This window comes from Heterodontus francisci, chromosome 19 (assembly GCF_036365525.1).
Source record: "Heterodontus francisci isolate sHetFra1 chromosome 19, sHetFra1.hap1, whole genome shotgun sequence".
NCBI lineage: Eukaryota > Metazoa > Chordata > Chondrichthyes > Heterodontiformes > Heterodontidae > Heterodontus > Heterodontus francisci.
Genome location: NC_090389.1, coordinates 79,830,823 through 79,853,213, shown reverse-complemented (window position 1 = coordinate 79,853,213; position 22,391 = coordinate 79,830,823). Strand labels below are relative to the sequence as shown.

The following is a 22,391-nucleotide window of genomic DNA, read 5'->3' as shown; positions in this document are numbered from 1 at the left end:
TAATGGTCCCTGACAATAAGCACTTTATTATTCATCATGTAGTATGCTAACCTATTCTCATATTGGCATAAATGTGCAGCAAGTTGGTGCTGCAACCTTCAATGCCATGAGCTCAGCCTTGCATCATTTGACATGCTAATTTGAGACCATTCATTTCCTCATCAGGAGAGACGAATAGATAAATTCTTTTATTCCATACCACTTTTGTGGAGATCCTATCTGCTGCCATTGGCAAACACAAAAACATAAGTTGATTTTCCCACTTTGACCCAGAGACCGGTGCCTAACCTGGGAAACATTTTTTTTTTAAAGTGTTGACTTTTTTAATTGTTGACTGAGTTATTGCATATAAAATTGCATAAATGGTGTATCTAAAAGTACAAAATAAAGATTGTCTTTTCGATAACTGAAGAAGGGAATCAATTTGAGGTGCACACCCTGGAGTTGTGCTATTATTGTCTCTGATCTATGCCACACATCAGTATTCAGTAATATGACCTTGCTTGTGAGTTGAGATATCCAAAGGGAATTTATGCCTGTTAGAAACCAGTTCTGCTGTAAGTGTTTGATATTACGACAGGACATGGCAAAAGGAAGCTGCACTTTTTTCACTCGTGAGGAAGAGCTAATCCTTAGATGTTACCGAAGCTTCCATAAAATGTCAAAGAAAAATGTGATCCTTTTTTAAATTCTGCAAAAATTTCATTAAAGTCTATAATCTATTCATTCATCTTTTCAAATTAGAAATTACATGAGGTAAATAAAAACAAAGTGCTGGAAATACTCAGGTCAGACAGAATTTGTGGAGAGAGAAGCAGAGTTAACGTTTCAGGTCTGTGACCTTTTATCAGAACGTCAGCAAACCTAGATACATTACTCTGTCTCTTCATCTAAGTCATTAAAATAGATTGTAAATAGCTGAGGACCTAGTACTGATCCTTGCAGCACTCCACTCCATTTATCCCTACGCTTTGCTTCTCATTAACCAAACCTCTATTCATATTATCCCCCAACTCCATGAGCCCTTATCTTCGCGCATTAAACTTTTTGTGTGGCACCTTATCGAATGCCTTTTGGGAATCGAAGTATACTACATCTATTGGTTCCCCTTTAACTACCTTACCAGTTACATCCTCAAAAACTCTAATAAATTTGTCAAAAACTATTTCCCTTTTGTAAAACCATGTTGACTTTGTCTAATCATGCTTTGATTTTCAAAATACATTGTTAAGACTTCCTTTAATAATAGATTCCAGCACCTTCCCGATGACGGATGTCAGGCTAACTGGCCTACAGTTCCCTGTTTTCTCCCTGTGATTGGGCCGGCAGCATTGGGAGCCCACCCACCGTCCTCAATTGGACAGCGAGCATGGAGGCGGCCACCTCCAGGAAAATAACTCTCCCAATCTGGCCCCCGACAAATGCAGACTCGGGACCTCCATTTGGTCCCGATGTCGGGATCCTGAAGCCCATGGGAAAATCCTACCCAAAGTGTCAGTATGTTTTAAGACTTGGATTCCCAGCTGTGATCCAACATACCACTGATTTCCTAATCTCAATGACATCGTTGGGTGGTCTATCAAGTAGAGGCTGCACTGCATTAAAAACAATTAATTGCCTATTATGTTTATATAGTTGTAATTTTATAAACCAGTAACACAGTTCGTTACCTGGATGTAGTACCAGTTGCACTTTGCATTGCAGGAAAACAGACATACAGGTACACCAGTTTATTTAAACAGCAGTGATTCACAATAATAGGAAGATACAGGAATGAAAATTTCCCTGCTTTAATGGGCATTAATGGCACAGAGCAGATTGGCCTTTAGCATACACACTGAGATATAGTCTTGGGGGCACAATTTGATTTATTGAGCTTGCCATCATTGAAATCAATGTTGCTAAATTAGCGTCACATTTTCGGGATGATTAGAAACATAGAAAAATAGGAGCAGGAATTTGCCATTCGGCCCTGCAGGCCTGCTCCGCCATTCAAAAAAGATCATGTCTAATTCAGTACCCTGTTCCTGCTTTCTCCCCATATTCCTTGATCCCTTCGGCATTAAAAAAAATCTATCTCCTTGCATATATTTAATGACTTGGCTTTCACTATAGATTCAGCCCATAGGGATTATATCAATGTTTTCTGAGAACGTGATGTATTTATTTTTGTATATCAGTAGTGGTTGTCCGTTTTAAAATGGCTAGACATCCGTTCATGTGACCTTGTAGGTGTTTAATTTTGCTTTGGCAGACCTGCGAGCAAGGAGACGGGGGAATCTTTTTTAAACATTTATTATGGGTATTAGGTGTGCGAATGTCCTAACAAGCAAAGCGATTGCTGAGAAATTAATGTGTTTTATATATCGTTGCATTTATTGCCCATCCCTGATTGCCCTTGAAGGTGGTGGTGAGCTGTCTTCTTGAATTGCTGCAGTCCATCTGGTGAAGGTACATGCACAGTGCTGTTAGGGAGAGAGTTCCAGGATTTTGACCCAGCAACGGTGAAGGAATGACAAATTTCAAAGGCAGGATGGTGTGTGACTTGGAAGGGAACTTGTAAGTGCTGGTGTTCCCATGCGTCTGCTGCCCTTGTCCTTCTAGGTGGTGGAGGCTGCGGGTTTAGAAGGTGGTGTCAATTGAGCCTTGGTGAGTTGCTGCAGTCCATCTTGTAGATGGTACACACTCCTGCCACTGTGTGCCGGTGGTGGAGGGAGTGAATGTTTAAGGTGATGTATGGGGTGCCAGTCAAGCGGACTGCTTTGTATTGGCGTCGAGCTTCTTGAGTGTTGGTGGAGCTGCACTCATCCACTTAAGTGGAGAGTATTTCAGCACTCTCCTCACCTGTGCCTTGTGTTGGTGGATAGGCTTTGGGGAGTCAGGAAGTGATGAGACTTTTGAAGAGGATGAATGCTAACTCATGGAGATGCCTGAGGAACGCACTGGTAGAATACGAACATATGAATTAGGAGCAATAAGTAGGCCATTCGGCCCCTTGAGCCTGCTCCGCCATTCAAAAAGAGCATGGCTGATCTGTTTGTGTTTCGAATTCCACACTCCCATCTACCCCCGATAACCATCGAGTCCCATGCCTAACAAGAATTTATCTACCTCCGCCTTAAAAACATTCAATGACCCTGCCTCCACCACCTTCTGAGGCAGTGTTCCAAAGTCACACAACCCTCAGAGAAAAAAATTCTCCTCATCTCTGTCCTAAAAGGGTGACCCCTAATTTTAAAACCGTGCCCCCTAGTTCTGGACTCGCCCACAAGAGGAAACATCCTCTCCACATCCACCTTGTCTAGACCATTCAGGATCTTATAAACTTCCATCAAGTCTCCCCTCACTCTTCTAAACTCCAGTGAAAACAAGCCCAGTCTGTCCAACCTTTCCTCATAAGACAACCCGCTCATTCCAGGTATCAATCAAGGAAACCTCCTCTAAACTGTCTCCAACACATTTACATCCTTCCTTAAATAAGGAGACCAAAACTGCACACAGTATTCGAGAAATGGTCTCACCAATGCCCTGCATACAACCTTATTTTTATTCAATTCCTCTCATAATAAAGGATAGTATTCCATTAGCCGCCTTTATTACCTGCTGTACCTGCATACTTACTTTTTGTGACTCATGCACCTAGATCCCTCTGCACTTCGGAATTCTGCAGTCGTTCTCCATTTAAGTAATACTCTTTTTTTTATTCTTCCTGCCAAAGTGAACAATTTCACATTTTCCCACATTATACTCTTTCTGCCAGATTTTTGCCCACTCACTCAACCTATCTATATCAATCTGCAACCTCCTTATGTCCTCTTCACAACATGAGTTCCTACCCATCTTTATGTCATCTGCAAATTTAGCTACCATGCCATTGCTACCCTCATCCAAGTCATTGATATAGATTGTAAAATGTTGAGGCCCCAGCACAGACCCCTGTGGGACTCCACTCGTCACATCCTGCCAATCAGAAAAGGACCCATTTATACATACTCTCTGTTTTCTGCCAGCCAGCCAATCTTTTATCCACGCTAATATGTTACCCCTACACCATGCGCTCCTACTTTGCGCAATAACCTTTTATGTGGCACCTTGTCAAATGCCTTCTGGAAATCCAAGTACAGTACATCAACAGGCTCCCCTTTATCCAGAGCACATGTCACTCCTTCATAAAATTCCAATAAATTGGTTAAACATGATTTCCCTTTCACAAAACCATCTTGACTATTCCCGATTACCTTGAGTTTTTCTAAGTGCCCAGCTACAACATCCTTAATGATCGATTCTTACAACTTCCCCACAACAGACGTCAAGCTAACTGGCCTATAGTTACCTGTTTTCTGCCTCCCCCGCCTTTTTAAATAGAGGGGTTATAATTGCTACTTTCCAGTCGGATGGAACCTTTCCAGAATCTAGCAAATATTGAAAAATTAACACCAATGCATTTACTACCTCATGAGCCATCTCCTTTAAGACCCTATGATGAAGTCCATTAGGATCCAGGGACTTGTCAGCCCACTGCTCCATCAGTTTGGTTAGTACCGCTTCCCTGGTGATTGTAATTTCACCAAGTCCTCTCTTCCTTCCATCTCCTGATTTACAGCTATTGCTGGAATGTTTTTTGTATCCCCTGTAGAGAAGACAGAAACAAAATATTTGTTCATTGCATTCGCCATTTCCTTAATATTTATTTATTATTTATTTAGAGATGCAGCACTGAAACAGGCCCTTCGGCCCACTGAGACTGTGCCGACCATCAACCACCCATTTACACTAATCCTACATTAATCTCATATTCCTACCACATCCCCACCTTCCCTCAATTCCCCTACCACCTACCTATACTAGGGGCAATTTATAATGGCCAATTTACCTATCAACCTGCAAGTCTTTGGCTGTGGGAGGAAACCGGAGCACCCGGCGAAAACCCACGCAGTCACAGAGAGAACTTGCAAACTCCGCATAGGCAGTACCCAGAATTGAACCTAGGTCGCTGGAGCTGTGAGACTGCGGTGCTATTAGCTCCCCATTCTCTCTCTTTGGAGGACCAACACTCACTTTACTTACTCTTTTCCTTTTTAAATGCCTGTAGAAACTCTTGCTATCCATTTTTACATTTCTAGCTAACTTCCTCTCATACTCTAATTTCTTTCTCCTGATTAACCTTTTAGTCATTCTCTGCTGTTCTTTATAGTCTGACCAATCATCTGAACTGCTTTGTGCAATTCTCTGCCTTTTACTTAAGTCTGATGCTTTCCTTAATTTCTTTAGTTAACCACGGATAGTGGGTCCTCCCCTTTGAATTTTTCTTTATAGTAGGAATATACTTATTCTGAGTATTCTGAAATACCCCCTTAAATGTCTGCCACTGCTTCTCTATTGTTCTATCTCCAAGCCTAGTAACCCAGTTCACTTCAGCAAGCTCAGCTTTCATGCCCACATAATTGCCCTTATTCAAGTTCAAAATACTAGTCTTAGACCCGCTCTTCTCTCTTTCAAACTGGATGTAAAATTCATTCATATTGTGGTCGCTGCTACCTAGAAGTGCCTTTACTCTGAGATCATTAATTAATCCTGTCACATTACACAATACCAAGTCTAATATAACCTGCTCTCTGGTTGGTTCCAGAACATGCCGCTCTAAGAATGAGGAAAGATTGACTTCATTCCAGTTGGTGACCTTGGAGAAGGTAGCAGCAAGACTTGAAGACATTATAGTCTGAAAAAAAAACGTTAATAGGATGGGCTGTAGAAAAATATCAAAAATAAAACGCAACATCATAAAAAGGAACCTAATCTCATGGTATCCTCCTTTCTGGAAATGTGGATTGACAGCAGTACTGGAGGGGATTGGGGTGGGTGGTGGGAATCTGATAGAATAAGTTCATACTTGATGCATCTGCATCAGATTCCAATTTTCCTCGTCTTGAGTCTGATGAATCATTGCCAAGGGTATTTCCTTAGTCTGCAGTTAAACAAAGCACCTAGGGTAATATTATTTGTATCAAAAACCGAAAATGCAGGAAGCACTGAACAGGTCAGGCAACATCTGTAGAATCACAGAATGGTTACAGCACAGAAGGAGGCCATTCAGCCTGTCGTGACCAGGCCAGTTCTCTGTAAGAGCTACTCAGCTAGTCCCACACCGCTGCCTTTTCCCTGTAGCCCAGCAAATGATGATCTCTTCAGAGAATTATCCAATTCCCTTTTGAAAACCATGATTTACATTTACATCCACCTCCACCACACTCAGGCAGTGCATTTCAGATCTGAACCGCTGGCTGTGTAAAAGAAGAAAGTTTTTTCTCATGTCGCTTCTGGTTGCTTTGCAAATCGCCTTAAATCGGTGTTCTCTGGTTCTCTTTCGGCAATGGGAACAGTTTCTCCCTATTCACTCTGTGCAGATCCCTCATGATCTTGAACACCTATAGGTGAGAAAGGAATAAAGTTAATGTTTCAGGTACAACCCTTTCTCAGAACTCCGTTTCGACAAGGGTTTAGACGCAAGAACAGAAGTCGGCCATTCAGTCCCTCGAGTCAGTTCTGTTATTCAATTAGATCATGGCTGATCTGTACCTCAACTCCATTTACCTGCCTTTGATCATATCTATTGATATCCTTACGTAACAAAATCTTTTGATCACAATCTTGGAAAATTTCAATTGAAACAATGTCCACAGCTTTTTGGGGAAGTGTGTTCCAGATTCCCATTGCCATTTAAATGTTCTAGCTCTACTTTTAAGAAACATTACTTTTTTTCCTTTTTCCACAGATGCTACCTAACTTGCTCAGTGTTTCCAGTATTTTCTGTTTTTTGTTTTGTTTCAAATTTACAGCATCTGCAGTGTTTTTGTTTTTTGCAATATTACGTGTTTCTGCTGGAGTCCTGAAGTTTTTCACATCAGTTTTAGAAGGAAGCTCCAAGCCACACAGAAATAGAGGTATCATGTTGTCCTTATAAACAATATAAAACTGACTGCAATGACTCAGCGTATGCTTATTGATCAGAAAGTATGGGCTTGTATCAAGTGGATAAGCTCACTGTACTCGAATAAGTATGGAGCTAGCATTAGCATCACCCATTGAAGACCAAGCTGAAAGTCTATAATATGGTAGTACTGCCTCTGCTAAAGGCCCACTGACTAAAGGCATCATCTGGTAGAACATTTAAGTTCAATTCCTGGTCTGTGTGTTGAATTTGCTGATCCCAACCCAGGGTTTAATTAGGGATACTAGAATTAGCTTCTGGTCCCTCAGGCTATGGAAGGAAAAACAGTCAAGTTTCCTGCTGGAACGTATATGTGCGTGGATGTCAGATAGGTACAGGATTGGAACTGCATGTGGTTTCTTCTCAAGGTCAAAAAAGTCTGCCAGCACACACTGCCCTGCCTCTCACGTGAAGAAGATATCAAAGGGTGAGTTACTAGAGTCAATGACTTTAGACAAGGAGGGAAGAAAGAAATGCGGTAGCAACTTGCATTTATATTGTGCCTTCAACATAGTAAAGTGTCACAAAGTGCTTCACAGCAGTGTTAACAAACAAAATCTGACACTGAGCCACACAGATATTAGCACAGGTGACCAAAAACTTAGACAGAGAGGTAGGTTTTAAGGAGCATTTTAATGTGGTTATGTGGTTATCTTAATGTATTTTTTTAATGTACATTTTAAACAACCTTTTAAGTCCAGTTACAGTTTTGTTGCTTATCTGCACAAGTTTAAAAAGTGAAAAACGGAAGCTAGGTTAACTGAACATTCCGGTGGTCGGGTCGGGCGCGGGAAAAAATGAAAGGACTCTGGCCGGGTCGGATGTGATTCTGTTGGGTTTGGATCGGGTTTCATTTGCAGACCCGAGTTGACCTTTAACCACTGGTGGAGCGATTAAAATCAGGGATGCTTGAGGCTGCTTAGAGGAGTGCAGAAATTGTGGAGGATTGCATGGCTACAGGAAATTACAGAGATAGGGAGGCACAAGGCCATGGAGGGATTTGAAAAGATGAGAATTTTAAAATCGAGGTGTTGCTAAACCAGGGGCTTGTGTAGGTCAGTGAGCACAAGGCTGTTGGGTGAACGGTATTTGGTGTGTGTTATGTAACGTGGGCAGCAGAGTTTTGGATGACCTCAGGTTTACATAGGGTCGAATATGGCAGGCCAGCCAGGAGTGCGTCAAGTTTAGAGGTAACAAAGGCACGGATGAGGGTTTCAGCAGCAGATGACCTGAAGCAGAGGTGGAGTCGAATAATTTTATGGAAATAGGCAGTCTTAGTGATGGCACGGATATGTGGTTGGAAGCTGATCTCAGAGGGTTGTAAGCCTGGAACTGCTTACAGAGATAGAGGAAATTGAAAACAACAATGAGAACTTTAAATGTGAGGCATTTCCGGCCAATGTGGGTCAGTGACCATAGGGGTGATGAGCGAATGGGACTTGATGCAAGTTAGCATATAGGCAGCAGAATTTTGGATGTGCTCAAGATTATGGAGGGTAAAAATGGGAGGTCGACAAAGAGAGTATTGGAATAGTCATGTCTAGATGTAGCAAAGCATGCAGGAGAGTTTCAGCAGCAGATGAGCTGAGGCAGGGACACAGAGAAGCAATGTAACAGGGGCAGTAGTAGGCTGTCTTAGGAATCAAGCAGATATACAGTCGGAAGCTCATCTCGGCATTCAATTAGATGTCTAGATCTGGTTCAGCCTCAATCAGTGATCGGGTGAGGGATGTATCAGTGAATAGGGATTGGAATTTGTGATGTGGACTGAAGACAATAGCTTTGATCTTCCTAATATTTGGTTGGAAGAAATTTTTGCTGAACAGGACTGGATGTCAGATAAGTAGCAGGACAAATCTGAGACTGTGGAGGGGTTGAGCAAGGTGGTGGTCAGGAATGGCTGGGTATTGTCAGCATACATGTGGAACCTGGTGTTCTGTTTTCAGATGAGGTCACTGAGGGGCATCATGTAGATGAGAAATAGGAGGGGGCCAAGAACAGACTGTTTGGGGACTCCAGTGGCAATGATGCAGGAGTGGGAAGAGAAGCCATTGCAGGCTATGACTGGAGAGATAAGAATGGAACCATGTGAAGCTAATCCCACCCTGTTGGACGATGGAGGAAAGACACTGAAGGAGGATGGTATGGTCAATCATTTCAAAGACAGGTTGAGAAGGATGAGGAAGGATAGTTTACCACTGTCACCAAGTCACAAATGACATCCTATGTGACAGTAATAAGAGTCATTTGAGTGCTGTGGCAGGGGTGGAAACCTGATTGAAGGGATTTGAACAGGGAGTTGCAGGAAAGGTGGGCGTGCATTTAGAGGTGACAATGTGTTCAAGGACTTTCGAGAGGAACGGAAGGTTGGAGATGGGTGGTAGTTTGCAAAGACAGGGATCAAGGGTGTGCTTTTTTCAGAGGGGGATGATGACAGCAGATTTGAAGGGGAAGGGACTGTATCTGTGGCAAGGGAACCATTGACAACATTAGCTAACATGGGGGCCAGGAAGGACAGTTTGTTGGGAATAGGGTCAAGGAAACAGGAGGTTGGTCTCATGGACAAGATGAGCACAGAGAGGGCATGAAGGGAGAGTCCATGAGCCTCTCACACAGTACATGCTGTCCTGTCTCTCTCATGAAGTTGTTCAAAGGGTGACTTAGTAGAAACAATGACTTCAGCATGAAAGGAGAAGAAATGCATGAGTGCTCCCAAATGTAAATTGAAAATGGTAATTCTTCCTGTTGGAGGCAAACAGAAAAGGTAGAAAGACATATTGTCAAAACAACTTTGAGCCATGTAATGTTCACACAGTCTACTGTAAAGACCTGGTTCGAATGTGAAGTTGTGCTGCCAGCATAGTGTGAACAAAACCTCAAAGTCACAAAGCAGCAAAAAGATGAGAAGACGTGTGACTCGCTCAATGTGCTCATTAGTTGCCACTGCAGTCACAGGAGGACCTTGGAAACTTCTAATGATCAGGGCTTCCTTCATGTCAGGGACAAGAAAAAATATAACTTCCATCAGAGGCTGCTCTTCCAAATATTGTGCTTCTCCATTTTGAACTCTAAGACCACTTTGCCTTCTCCAAAGGCTCTTTAAAACCTTTATATTCAACTTTGCCTATGGTCTCCCCATCTCCCCCAACCCATTATTTCCTGCTGGACTTCCAGCACCTTGACCCCTCATAAAGTGTCCTGAGATGTTCTTTGCAAATTGTAAATTTTCCTTGCTGAGGCAGAAATGAAGAACCCAGAGGGTGATAAAAGTCACAGATTACAAAGGCAAGAAACAAAATAGAAAATACTGGAAATTCACAGCAGGTGAAAGCGGTAGCTGAAAGGAAATGTCAGTGTGTAGAGTGAGACCCCTTCACCAGAACTCCAGGAAGTTGCAAGTTCTATTTTAACTAAGTGTTATCAGCCAAGGGAGAAATGAATCTCAGTTCCCACGCTGGACATGCTTCTTTCGTGAGGGCCTGTGACCTCTCACCTTGTCTGCCAAACTGTACAGTCATAGATACTTAATGGGGCACTCATCTCGTGACTCCCCAAAGCCTGTCCACCATCTACAAGGCACAAGTCAGCAGTATGATGGAATGCTCTCCACTTGCCTGGATCAATGCAGCTCCAACAACACTCAAGAAGCTGGACACCATGTAGGACAAAGCAGCCTGCTTGATCGGCACCCCATTCACCACCTTAAATATTCACTACCTCCACCACTGGTGCACAGTGGCAGCAGTGTGTGCCATCTACAAGCTGCACTCAGCAACTTGCCAGGCCTCCTTCGACAACACCTTCCAAACCTGTGGCCTCTTCTACCTTGAAGTACAAGGGTGCAGACACATGGAAACACCACTACCTGCAAGTTCCCCTCCAAGCCACATACCATCCTGAATTGGAACTGTATCGCCATTCCTTCATTGTCGCTGGGTCAAAATCCTGGAACTCCTTTCCTAACAGCACTGTGGGTGTAACTACAACACATGGACTGCAGCGATTCAAGAAGGCAGCTCACCACCACCTTCTCAAGGGCAATTAGGGATGGACAATACTTGCTGGCCTAGCCAGCGATGCCCACATCCCATAAACGAATACAAAAATATTTTCACAGATGTAGCATGCCAGCACATTCAGGACAAGTTTTGGACAAACATCAGGGGCTAGTCAACAGTTGAAGCCCGTGTTGCCAGGAGCAGTGGGTTGAGGCCAGGACAGGAGACCCCCTTTTTCCCCAAAAATATACTTTATTCATAAAAATCTGTAAAAAAAAAAAAAAAAAAATGCATTACAAAACAGTTCAAAACAGCACCACGTTGACATTCCAAAAAGTGCAAAGGAAATCAGTTTTCTTCAATACAGCAATGAGTTGCCTCACAACCCTTCCATTCCATTTTACATGCCACGTACATTTTACAGCAAACCCATATTTGGTGGATACAGCCTGAGGGGTTTCACATGGGTCCAGCCCCTCAGTTCACTTTGTTGGGAGGACCTTACACAGTGGTCTTTCCTCATTGAGCCTTTCCAGCAGCTGCCCCAAGCTTTAGTGCGCCCCTCAGCACGTAATCCTGGATCTTGGAATGTGCCAAGCTGCAACACTCGGTCGTGGACTATTCTTTGCGCTGGAAGACCAGCAAGTTTCGGGCAGACCAAAGAGCGTCTTTCACCGAATTGATGGTCCTCCAGTAGCAGTTGATGTTTATCTCGGTGTGCGTTCCTGGGAACAGCACGTCGAGCACAGACTCTTGTGTTACAGAGCTGCTTGGGATGAACCACGACAAAAACCAATGCATTTCTTTCCACACCTGCTTTGCAAAGATACATTTCAGAAGGAGGTGGGCAACTGTCTCTTCCCCACCGCAGCCACCTCAAGGGCAGCGTGTGGAGGGGGTGAGACTCTGGGCATGCAGGAAGGATCTGACGGGGAGGGCCCTTCTCACCACCGCCAAGCTACATCTTGGCGCTTGTTTGTAAGTTCTGGTGATGAGGCATTCTGCCAAATGACTTTGGCAGTCTGCTCGGGGAACCGTCCGACAGGATTCAATATCTCCTTTTCCCGTAGGGCCTTGAGGACATTCCGTGCAGACCACTGTCTGATTGGTGGTCAAAGGTGTTTTCCCGCAGAAACTTTCCCACGAAGGATAGGTGGTACGGCACGGTCCAACTGGATGGAGCGTTCCGCAGCAATGTGACCAGACCCATCCTTCGCAACACGGGGGACAGATAGAACCTCAGCACGTAGTGACACTTGGTGTTTGTGTACTTGAGTTCGACGCACAGCTTGATGCAGCCGCACACAAAGTTGGCCATCAGGATGAGGGCGACGTTGGGTACATTTTTCCCGCCCTTATCCAGAGGTTTGAACATCGTGTCCCTCCGGACCCGGTCCATTTCTATCTCCAGAGAAATCGGAAAATGGCTCGGGTGACCGCCACGGCATAGGAGTAGGGTATGGCCAGACCTGCGCCATGTACAGCAACAACGTGAGTGCCTCACACCTGATGACCAGGTTCTTACCCATAATGGAGAGAGATCGTTGCTCCCACATGCTCAGTTTATGGTGTACCCTGGCTACTCGCTCCTTCCAGGTTTTGGCGCACACCCCAGCCCTTCCGAACCATATCCCCAGCACCTTCAGGTAGTCTGACCTGATAGTGAAGGGGACAAAGGATCGGTCGGCCCAGTTCCCCAAGAACATGGCCTCACTCTTGCCGTGGTTAACTATGGCTCCCGAAGCCAGTTCGAACTGGTCGCAGATGCTCATCAGTCTGCGAACGGACAGCGGATCCGAGCAGAAGACAGCGACGTCGTCCATGTACAGGGGGGTTTTTACTTGAATGCCTCCGCTGCCTGGGATTGTCACCCCTCTTATGTCCGCATCCTTCCTAATGGGCTCAGCAAAAGGTTCAATTCAGCAAACAAACTAGACAGGGGAGAGAGGACAGCCCTGTCTGACTCCAGATTGGATTGGTAAACGTTCTGATTCCCACCCATTGATTGAGACTGCGCTACTGATGTTTGTGTAGAGCAGTTTGATCCAATTGTAGATTCCCTCCCCAAACACCATTTTGGAGAGCACATCCATCATGTAGGTGTGCGACATCCTGTCAAAAGCGTTCTCCTGGTCCAAGCTGATGAGCCAGGTGTCCACCCTCCTGTCCCGTACACAGGCGATCGTATCCCTGAGTAGCGCAAGACTATCAGAGATCTTCCTGCCAGGTACAGTGTAGGTCTGGTCAGGGTGAATCAGCAACTCCAGAGCAGACTTGACCCGACTGGCGATGACTTTGGACAGAATCTCGTAGTCAACTTTAAGCAGTGAGATGGACTGCCAATTTCTGATTTCCGCCCTCTCCCCCTTCCGCTTGTAGATGAGGGTGATGATGCCTTTCCTCATGGGTTCTGACATGCTGCTGGCCAGAAGTATACTCTCGTATACTTCCTGCAGGTCTGGGCCGACCCAGTCCCACAGAGCTGAATACAACTCAATCAGTAAGCCGTCGCTTCTGGGAGTTTTACTCATCTCGAAGGAGCTAACAGCGTTTGTCAGCTCATCCAGAGTGAGCGGTTTGTCCAGTCTCTCCCTCATGCTGTCATCTAAGACCTCTATGATAGATGACAGGAAGGACTGGGAGGCTGTGCTGTCCGTGGGCTTCACGTCATACAGCCCAGTACAAAAGCATTTGCTGATCCTTAGTATGTCGGACTGCGAAGACGTTACCGAGCCATCCTCGTCCTTCAGGCTGCTGATCACAGAGCTCTCTCTGTGTACCTTTTGGAAGCAGTAACGCGAGCACATCTCATCCTGCTCAACGGAGCGGAATCTGGACCAGAAGATGATCTTGGAGGTCTCCATGGCAAAGAGCGAGGCCTGCTGGCTCTTCACCTCTTGGAGATCCTCATTGACCTCGACCCCCATCGACTGCAGCTGGAGCAGTTTTTGCATTCTTTTCTGGAGTCGGGACATTTCCCTCTGTCTCTCCCTCTCCCTCTCCCTCTGAACACCTCTGAAGATAAAGAACCTCTTGATGTTCTCCTTGATCACCTCCCACCAATACAACGGAGACTCAAAGAGGGGTTTCACGGTTCTCCAACCTTTTTAATCCCTTTTGAGTTCCTCAATGTTCTCTGGGGTTAGCAGTGTAGCATTCAGCTTCCATGTCCCCCTGCCAATCCGCTGGTCATCCTGTAAGTGACTGTCGGCCAGTAAGAGGCAGTGGTCAGAGAAGAACACTGGCTTGACATCGGTGGATCTGACCGTGAAAGCCCGGGACACAAACAGGAAGTCAGTCCTGGAACGAGCAGAACCGTCTGGTCTTCACCAGGTGTATCTATGCTACGCTCCATCTGCAGGGTTGCTGAAGACATCGTGCAGCTTTGTATCTTTTACTGTTTCAATCGGGAATCTGGACGTAGCGTCCAGTTTGCTATCATCCCTGCCAGATCATCCAGCTGCGTTAATGATGCAGTTGAAGTCACTGCCTAGAATGACCAGTCTGGATGTTGCCAGCAGCACTGGGAGCTGCTGGAGGACCATCAGTTGCTTGCTGCATTGAGCCAGGGCATACACGTTGATCAACCGGAGCAGAGCATTGTTGTACATTACATCTGCTACGAAGGTGCGGCTGCCTACCACCTCCTTAACTTTGGAGATGATGAGGTTGCCTCCCCTCAGCAGAATACCCAGGCCGGAGGAATGGGAGTCATTACCCCCTGACCAGACTGATGGCCTGTGGGACCACCATTGCGACCATTGGCTGTAGGTGCTGAGGTGTTGTATTCCACACTCCTGCAGAAACAGCAGGTCGGATTTGACCTTGGCAAGCTAGTCCAAGGTTGAAACACATCGCGTTGTGGATTTAATGCTACGCACGTTAATCGAAGCAATCTTTATACCCATTTTAAAGTTGGTTGTTGCTTCCCACACCAGTTGTCCTTGCTCGTCCCAGACCTTGGGTATCGTCCTGCATGCTCATAGTGTACGCAGCTGTTTCACATTCGTTGGGCTCAGAAACCCCTCCTGGTTTCTCATAGAGGGTTTGTTCCACTGGGGTGACATCGAGGGGTGTCTTATAGGCAGCAAGGCTTGGGCTGTCCTCTGCTGTTGGTGTCTTTCCCCTCTGTTCTTCCTCGAAGACATCACTGCTCCTGGCTTCCCGGAGCTGGAGTGCGCCATATGTTTCTTTGCTCTCAGTGTCCCGGAGCTGGGGTGCGCTGGGCATGTTGCTGGGTTTGGGGCACGCTGGGCCCATCACAGGTCCCAGTGCCTCGGAGCTGGGGGGCTTTATCTTTCAGCTACTTTGAGTTCTGCTGCTTCTTTTGCAGGTGCCGTCGTTCCGGCCCTTCCTCGTCCAATGAGGAGCAGCTGCCGTAGTCTGTCTCAGACAGCAAGTAGCCTCCTCTTGCCACTGGTTTGGGTAGTGACCTATTCCTTTTTTGGAGGTTTTTTCTTTGTGCTTTTCCTGTGTACCACCTGCCACTGACCAGTTTGTCCATCTGCTGCCTCCTCCTCCATTGACTCTGTTTGTTGATGAGGGGTTTCCGAGCACGGGGTAGGTGTTGGGTCGCTGGTTGCAGCTGCCTCCCCTTTCTTCTGCTTCTCAGGTAGACTTTCCTCACTGTGGAGAGGGTTGTTTGTCTCCTTTCCAGCACCATACGCGTTAACCATTCCTTTTCCTGGCCTTTCCTTGGACCTTGCCGCCTGAGCATAACTGAGGCAGCACTTGGGGCAGGTTTTGTAGAGGTGGTCTGCCTCACTGCACAGGTTGCAGTACTTATTCCGCTTACAGTCCTTGGGTTGATGGCCTTCCTTCTTGCAGACAACTGTGCTGCAGTTAGCTGCCACGTGACCAGATTTGCCATAGGTGCGACAAACTGTGGGCTGCCCTGCACAGACCAAGAAGCCTCGACTTCCCCCGATAGCAAAGCTGGAGGGAGGATGGATGATGGCTCCGTTGGTATTGACCTTCAATGTCACCTTGACCCTGTCACTTGCTGGTCCAAATCCCAAATGGGTCCTTGACATCAGTGCTGCTGCTGGCCACTTCGACGTATCTGGCGAGGAAGCTGAGTACGTCCACGACAGGAACATGGGGGTTATAGAGGTGAACTGTCACCACCCAGGCACGTTGCGACGGCAGTGTGAAGAGTGGCTCCACTGTGAGGATCGACAGCAGCATCTGGTTTCCCTTCTCCTTGAACACCTTCAGGAACTTGATGCATCCCGCCACCTTCTTGCACATCCAAATATCCACTGCTGGGGAAGTCCTGCAGGCAGAAGATGTCTGCAAGTTGGAATCCACAGCAATCAATAAGGATTTTCATAATGAAGGTGGTACGGTCAACAGGTGCACCTCCTTCCTCGTCCTTCACCACCACCTGAACGATGTTACGCATTTCCTGGCCTGAAGCTCTAGAATTGGTTACAGCCAATTTACTCAAAACCTACTTGAACCAGGATCAAAGGCCACTGATCACGGTTTCTCGCCCTTCAGAACGATCTAGAACCATCTCGAAGCTGTCAAGTGGTTGTGGGGGGGTATTCCGGAAGGATGATCCGAGCCTACCTTCTTAATCACACTGGTCTTTGCGTTATTTGTTCTAGAAAGGCTAATTCGAGCTCAGTCTAATTTTTGCCCCAAAAAAATTTTATTTTACGTTTAAAAAACTCACGACGCTGACCATCGACACGTCACAGCGGTTGCTAAGCAGCCGACCGTTTTTACCCCCGCCCCCATCGCCTCGGATGACGTGTCAGTGCGCAATGACGTAGAGAGACACGTTCGGTCGCGCCCCTGGCGCGCGGTGAGCGGCGGCAGCGCGACTGCGTATTGGAGAAACTGCCGGTCCCAGGGCGCACGCATGCGCGTTGGGCGGGGGTTTCGTTCTGATCGTTTGCTCGCTCGCGCTCCCTCTCTCTCTCTGTCGGTGACAGTAATGGCGGAAGGCGGTGTCCCGAACTTGGAGAGTCAGAAGAATGAGATCGGGAATTTGTTGAAAGCGCCGCTGAAGAAAGGCGATTCGTGGTAAGGAGGTTGGGGCGGCGCTGATTAGCGCCTCAGGGTGAGGCTGGAGTCCGTGGATAAGGCCGGGGCCTCCCCCTCCCAGTGGTGGAGTCGGAAGGTAACATGGGGCCAGGGTGAGCCGGGGGAGTGAGGGTAAAATCCCGGGCAGGGCGGGTGGCGTGTGGTAGCGGCCGGTTTGCCATGTCATGGAATGTTGCCATTGCTGTGAGGCCTCGGGATTTCGACAACAGATCTATCCGGGAAGCCCGGCCCACTGCAGGCCCATCCCTACTATCCGCACAAGCCCCTATGCCGGTGCAACAATGTGGCCTGAAAAGCCGGTATCTTTAAGCAACTCCCAACACTTCTGTTAACAAACACTAAACTCGAAAGGAGACCATTTCAAAGATTCTTTCCAACATAAACTGGATATTTCGAAACAGTTGAAGTCTGAGCCAACTGTGTGTCTGTTGAAACTTGGCTGCCCACGAGCCACCCGCAACAGGCTCGCTTGGAATAACACTTTGCTGTAAATAACACACCGATTTAGACGTGGAGTTTCTTTTCGCAGTAAACGACAGTCCAGTCCCGACAATTAGATGGCTCCCAAAACGTTCTGTGTCTCACCTGTCGCTTTTTAAAGGAGCGTCTAACGTTTGTAATCTTCATTTATATTTAAAAGAAAACTTTTGAGATTAGATGAAAAATAATTTAATGTCGTCTATTTACGAAGTATTTTTACTTTCAGTCCTCTAATCAATTTAAGAATGTGGCCCAGTTGCAGCAAAACTTGCGAAAATATAAGGGGACTGTGGGCACTCCAAAAATCAGTTCATTAAATTTAGTGTAGGAGAAAAGGAAGTCTTCAGCTGGTTTTAAATCCCAAACTAATTAGTTTAAACCCAGGCCTGTGCTGACCCAGCTATTCCATTGTAGGGGTCAAATCCACTCAGTTTAATGAAGTGTTTGCTGTTACTGGACGTTTGTTTTAAAGTAGTTTGAGGGCGAGGATATATATATATATTCCAGAATAGTTCTTGAAAGTAGAATGCAGAAGCAGTATCATGGCTATAAACCCTTAATTGGCAAACTCATGTTACTGTTGCAGAAGGTGCAAAAGAGAAGGGAAAACAGGGCATTGTCCTGGGCCACACATGTGCATTTGACAGTTGTCATTGTGCTCGTCAAGGTGAGGAGATCCACACTAGGGAGTGGAATTTTTTTTAGTTTTGTCATCCATTGTCGATGCAACTTCTGTCAAGGCACTGGTCGATGCAGGTTCAACTACCATGCCCCAAAAATACACCTTAAACCTAGTTTAGAAGAGCACTTCTCACACCAGTCATTCATTGCGAATTAAGTGCCAGTTTATGCCAAATTACAGGTAGCTTTGTGCTGTAGGCTTGCACTACCTCAGGAAATGGGCTGAAACTATCAAGATAAACTTTATATTGAATTTTTACAGTGAGTGGAGAGAAGGAATTGTGATCCCTTAATTATGACTGGGGTTGAACCCAAATCCCAGAAATGAAAGGGTGAATAGGGTTGAGATTATTTTACTGGGCTCATAATCCAGTGGTCTGGACTAATGATCAAATCCCATTGTGGCAGCTGGGGAATTTAAATTCAGTTAATAAATAAATTTTGATTCAAGAGTTGGCATCAGTAATGGTGACCATGTAATTACTGGATTGTCGTAAAAACCCATCTGGTTCACTAACTTCCTTCTGGGAAGAAAATCTGTTGTCCTCACCTGGTCTGGCCTATATGTGACTCCAGACCCACAACAATGTGGTTGATGTTTAAATGTCCACTGAAATGACCTAGCAAGCCACTCCATTAAGGGCAATTAGGGATGGCCAATAAATGCTTCTGGCTGTGCCAGTGATGCCCCGAGCCAGTGAGTGAATTAAAAAAAAAGTGACGCTTCCCAGTCCTATTTAGTTTATCATTGCTTAGAGGAAAGAAATGTTTTTCACTTTGCATCCTGTAAGAGAGAATTCTTCAATAGTGGGCGGCGCAGTGGTTAGCACCGCAGCCTCCCAGCTCCAGAAACCCGGGTTCAATTCTGGTTACTGCCTGTGCGGAGTTTGCAAGTTCTCCCTGTGACCGCGTGGGTTTTCGCCGGGTGCTCCGGTTTCCTCCCACCGCCAAAGACATGCAAGTGATAGGTAAATTGGCCATTGTAAATTGCCCCTAGTGTAGGTAGGTGGTAGAGAATATGGGATTACTGTAGGGTTAGTATAAATGGGTGGTTCTTGGTTGGCACAGACTCGGTGGGCCGAAGGGCCTGTTTAGTGCTGTATCTCTAAATAAATAAGTAATTTGAGCTGTTGAACTGTGGATGCCATTCTTCGCTCAGTAGTAGCTTCTGAGACAGTAGATTGTGGATTCAAACTGCATTCCACAGATTTGAGCACAAAATCTATGTTGATACTTGAGTATGGTGCTGTATTGTCAGAGATGCCAACTTCTGGATGAGACATTAAACAGTATGCCCTCTTGGGTGGATATAAAAGATCCCATGGCATTATGCAAAAAAGAGCAAGTGAAGAGCAGATTCCTCTTAGACCCCTGCTGTTTCTCTTCCTGGATTTAAAAGCTCTAGAAATCCAATTTTTTAATCCATGTTTTTGGTCAACTCTCCTGTCTTCTATTGCTTAAACGTCTGAATCACCATAGGTTTTTTTTTAAAGCTAAAGTTGCTGTACATTATAAACCTTGCTCATTCCCTCTGCTTGTGTTTGTTACAATCACACAGACTGCCATAACTGCTTTTTGGAAATACACTCAATAGTTTCATTCAGTCTCCATATCCATTATATCTGTTCTGATGATTCTGCTTTCTGTATAACAGTTTCTAAAATGCCTTTTTGCCCCTATTCAACCACTTCCCAATTCGTTTAACCCACAAAACCCTTGTTCAAATTTGTATCTGCACATGCTTAACACTTCAGGTTTCTCTTGGGATGTCTAGTACATTAAGTCTCTTCACTTTAGTAGTACAATGTTGATATTAAATTCAGTTCACATTTATTGACAGAAACTTCTTGTCCTCACTCTTACAATTTTAAATACAGCACGTTTTGAAATTTTTGAAGGAAAATATTAGCATTGTGTCCACCTAAGCCTGACAGGGTGCATGCAAAACGTTGGAATAAAGGTACAAATGTGAGATTTTCACTATAAATACTGAAGAAACTAGTTGCATTGTCCAAAGGAGCCTAAACGTCTCCTAAACTCTTCCAGTTCATTTCTGGAGACAGAAGTCAAAGCTTCTACTGATCCCAGAAGGCTGTCTTGGGTAGAGATGGTAGAACATCATGTTACAGCATACTATTTGATTTCAGTTTCATGTATAAATATATAAAGTGAAAGAAGAAACAGAATAGATGTTAAGAAATACTTCCTTCACTTCACTGCCTTTCAAAAAGTGTTGAAGTGGAAAAAAATCTAAGCAAAGTTTTTTCTTCAAAAAATGATCCAACGGTTAGAATCCAGATAGCCATAAGAGAAGCTACATTTTCACTGATAATAGCATTGAAATTAAGGCCACTTTATTTCTGTGCCTGTAGACTGTGGGTCATTTACTTGTCGAGAGTGAGAGCGAAATTTTTATCAGAGTGCAATTTCTTAGTGAACATTTGTGCCTTTAGTGGGATTCATGTGAGTGTTCATTAACATCAGGAATTGTGCTGGTGCTTTATTAGTTTATTACCACAAGGAAGTTTGCAAGGACTGGTGCTGAATACAGTCTAGGAGAGTTCACTATGGGCACCTGCTAATTGTTGCACGGTACTTTTTAAAAATTCATTCTGAGGAGGTGTGTGCCACTGACAAGGCCAGCATTTATTGCTCATCCCTGATTGCCCTTCAGAAGATGGTGGTGTGTTGCCTTGAATCGTTGCAGTCCACATGGTGAAGGTAATCCCACAATGCTGTTGGTGAGATCCAGGAACGACGCAGGAGTGGTGATATGTGCCCAAGTCCGAATGGTGTGTGATTTGGAGGTGATGGGTGTTCCCATGCACCTATTGCCTTTGTCTTTCTAGATGGTGGATGTTGTTGGTTTGGGAAGTGCTGCCAGTTAAGCCTTAGCGACTTGCTGTAGTGCATTCTGTAAACCGATCGGTCTTCCTGCCATCCTCTGCACATTCTCCCCCACCTAATCATTCTCTCTTGATGCCCACATCTTTCAGTTAGCTGATGTTATTTTTAGAAAAGTGGAACTTACTAATCCAGCATATGCTCCTTAAGTCACATTAATTTGTGTTTACTCACTGGTATAGTTTGCATAGGGTATATAGCACAGAAACAGGCCATTCAGCCCAGCCAGTCCATGCCAGCATTTATGCTCCACTCGAGCCTCCTCCCATCTTTCCTCATCTAAATCTATCATCGTAGCCCTCTGTTCCCTTCTCCCTTATATGCTTTTTAGCTTCCCTTAAATGCATCTATGTTATTCATTTTAGCCACTCACTGTGGTGGTGAGTTTCACATTCTGACCACTCTGGGTAAAGAAGCCCATGGTATAGGGGGCAATGTATTAGCATGGATAGAAGATTGGTTGGCTAGCAGGAAACAATGAGTAGGCATAAATGGGTTGATTTCAAGTTGGCAAGCTATAACTAGTGGAGTGCCACAAGGATCAGTGCCGGGGCCTCAACTATTTACAATCTATATCAATGATTTGGATGAAGGGACAGAATGTATGGTTGCTAAATTTGCTGATGACGCTAAGATAGGTAGGAGAGTAAGTTGCGAAGAAGACATAAGGAGTTTGCAAAGGGATGTCGGTAGGTTAAGTGAGTGGGCAAAGATTTGGCAGATGGAGTATAATGTGGCAAAGGGTGAACTTGTCCACTTTGGCAGGAAGAATAGAAAAGCAGCATAATATTTAAATGGGAGAGGATGCAGAGGGATCTGGATGTCCTAGTTCAAGAAAGACAAAAAGTTAGTGTGCAGCTACAGCAAGTGATTAGAAGGCAAATGCAACGTTGTTGTTTATTGCATGGGAAACGGAATATAAAAGTAGAGATGTTTTGCTACAGTTGTACAGGGCATTGGTGAGACAACATCTAGAGTTATTATGTACAGTTTTCGACTCCTGACTTAAGAAAGGATATAATTGCATTGGAAGCAGTTCAGAGAAGGTTCACTCAGCTGATTCCTGGGATGAGAAGGTTATCTTATGAGGAATGGTTGGACAGGTTGGGTTTGTATTCATTGGAGTTTGGAAAGATGAGAGGTGATCTTATTGAAACATATAAGATCCTGAGGGGACTTGACATGGTGGATGTTGAAAGGATGTTCCCCCTTGTGTTAGAGACTAAAGCTATGGAGCACAGTTTAAAAATAAGGGGTTTCCCATTTATGACATGAGAAATTTTTTC

General features: G+C 45.1%; 1 protein-coding gene and 1 long non-coding RNA gene across 4 annotated transcripts in view; one reads left to right on the top strand and one right to left on the bottom strand.

Moving 5' to 3' along the window:
- Window positions 1-1,690: 1,690 nt before the first annotated feature.
- On the bottom strand, window positions 1,691-16,679 carry LOC137380239 (uncharacterized). Its single transcript, XR_010976994.1, has 3 exons — window positions 14,891-16,679; window positions 5,609-6,425; window positions 1,691-4,630 (listed from the first exon to the last, which is right to left on the bottom strand). It is a non-coding gene; the product is annotated as an uncharacterized lncRNA (long non-coding RNA).
- Window positions 16,680-16,841: 162 nt separating this feature from the next.
- The window catches only part of usp4 (ubiquitin specific peptidase 4 (proto-oncogene)), a 126,432-nt gene continuing 120,882 nt past the window's right edge, over window positions 16,842-22,391 (top strand). For all 3 annotated transcript variants that reach the window (XM_068052080.1, XM_068052079.1, XM_068052078.1), the window contains exon 1: window positions 16,842-17,019. Coding sequence is in view for 2 of the 3 variants with exons in the window: in XM_068052079.1 (XP_067908180.1) it covers window positions 16,856-17,019 (164 nt within the window). In the remaining variant the exon portion in view is untranslated. The remainder of the gene's footprint in view (window positions 17,020-22,391) is intronic.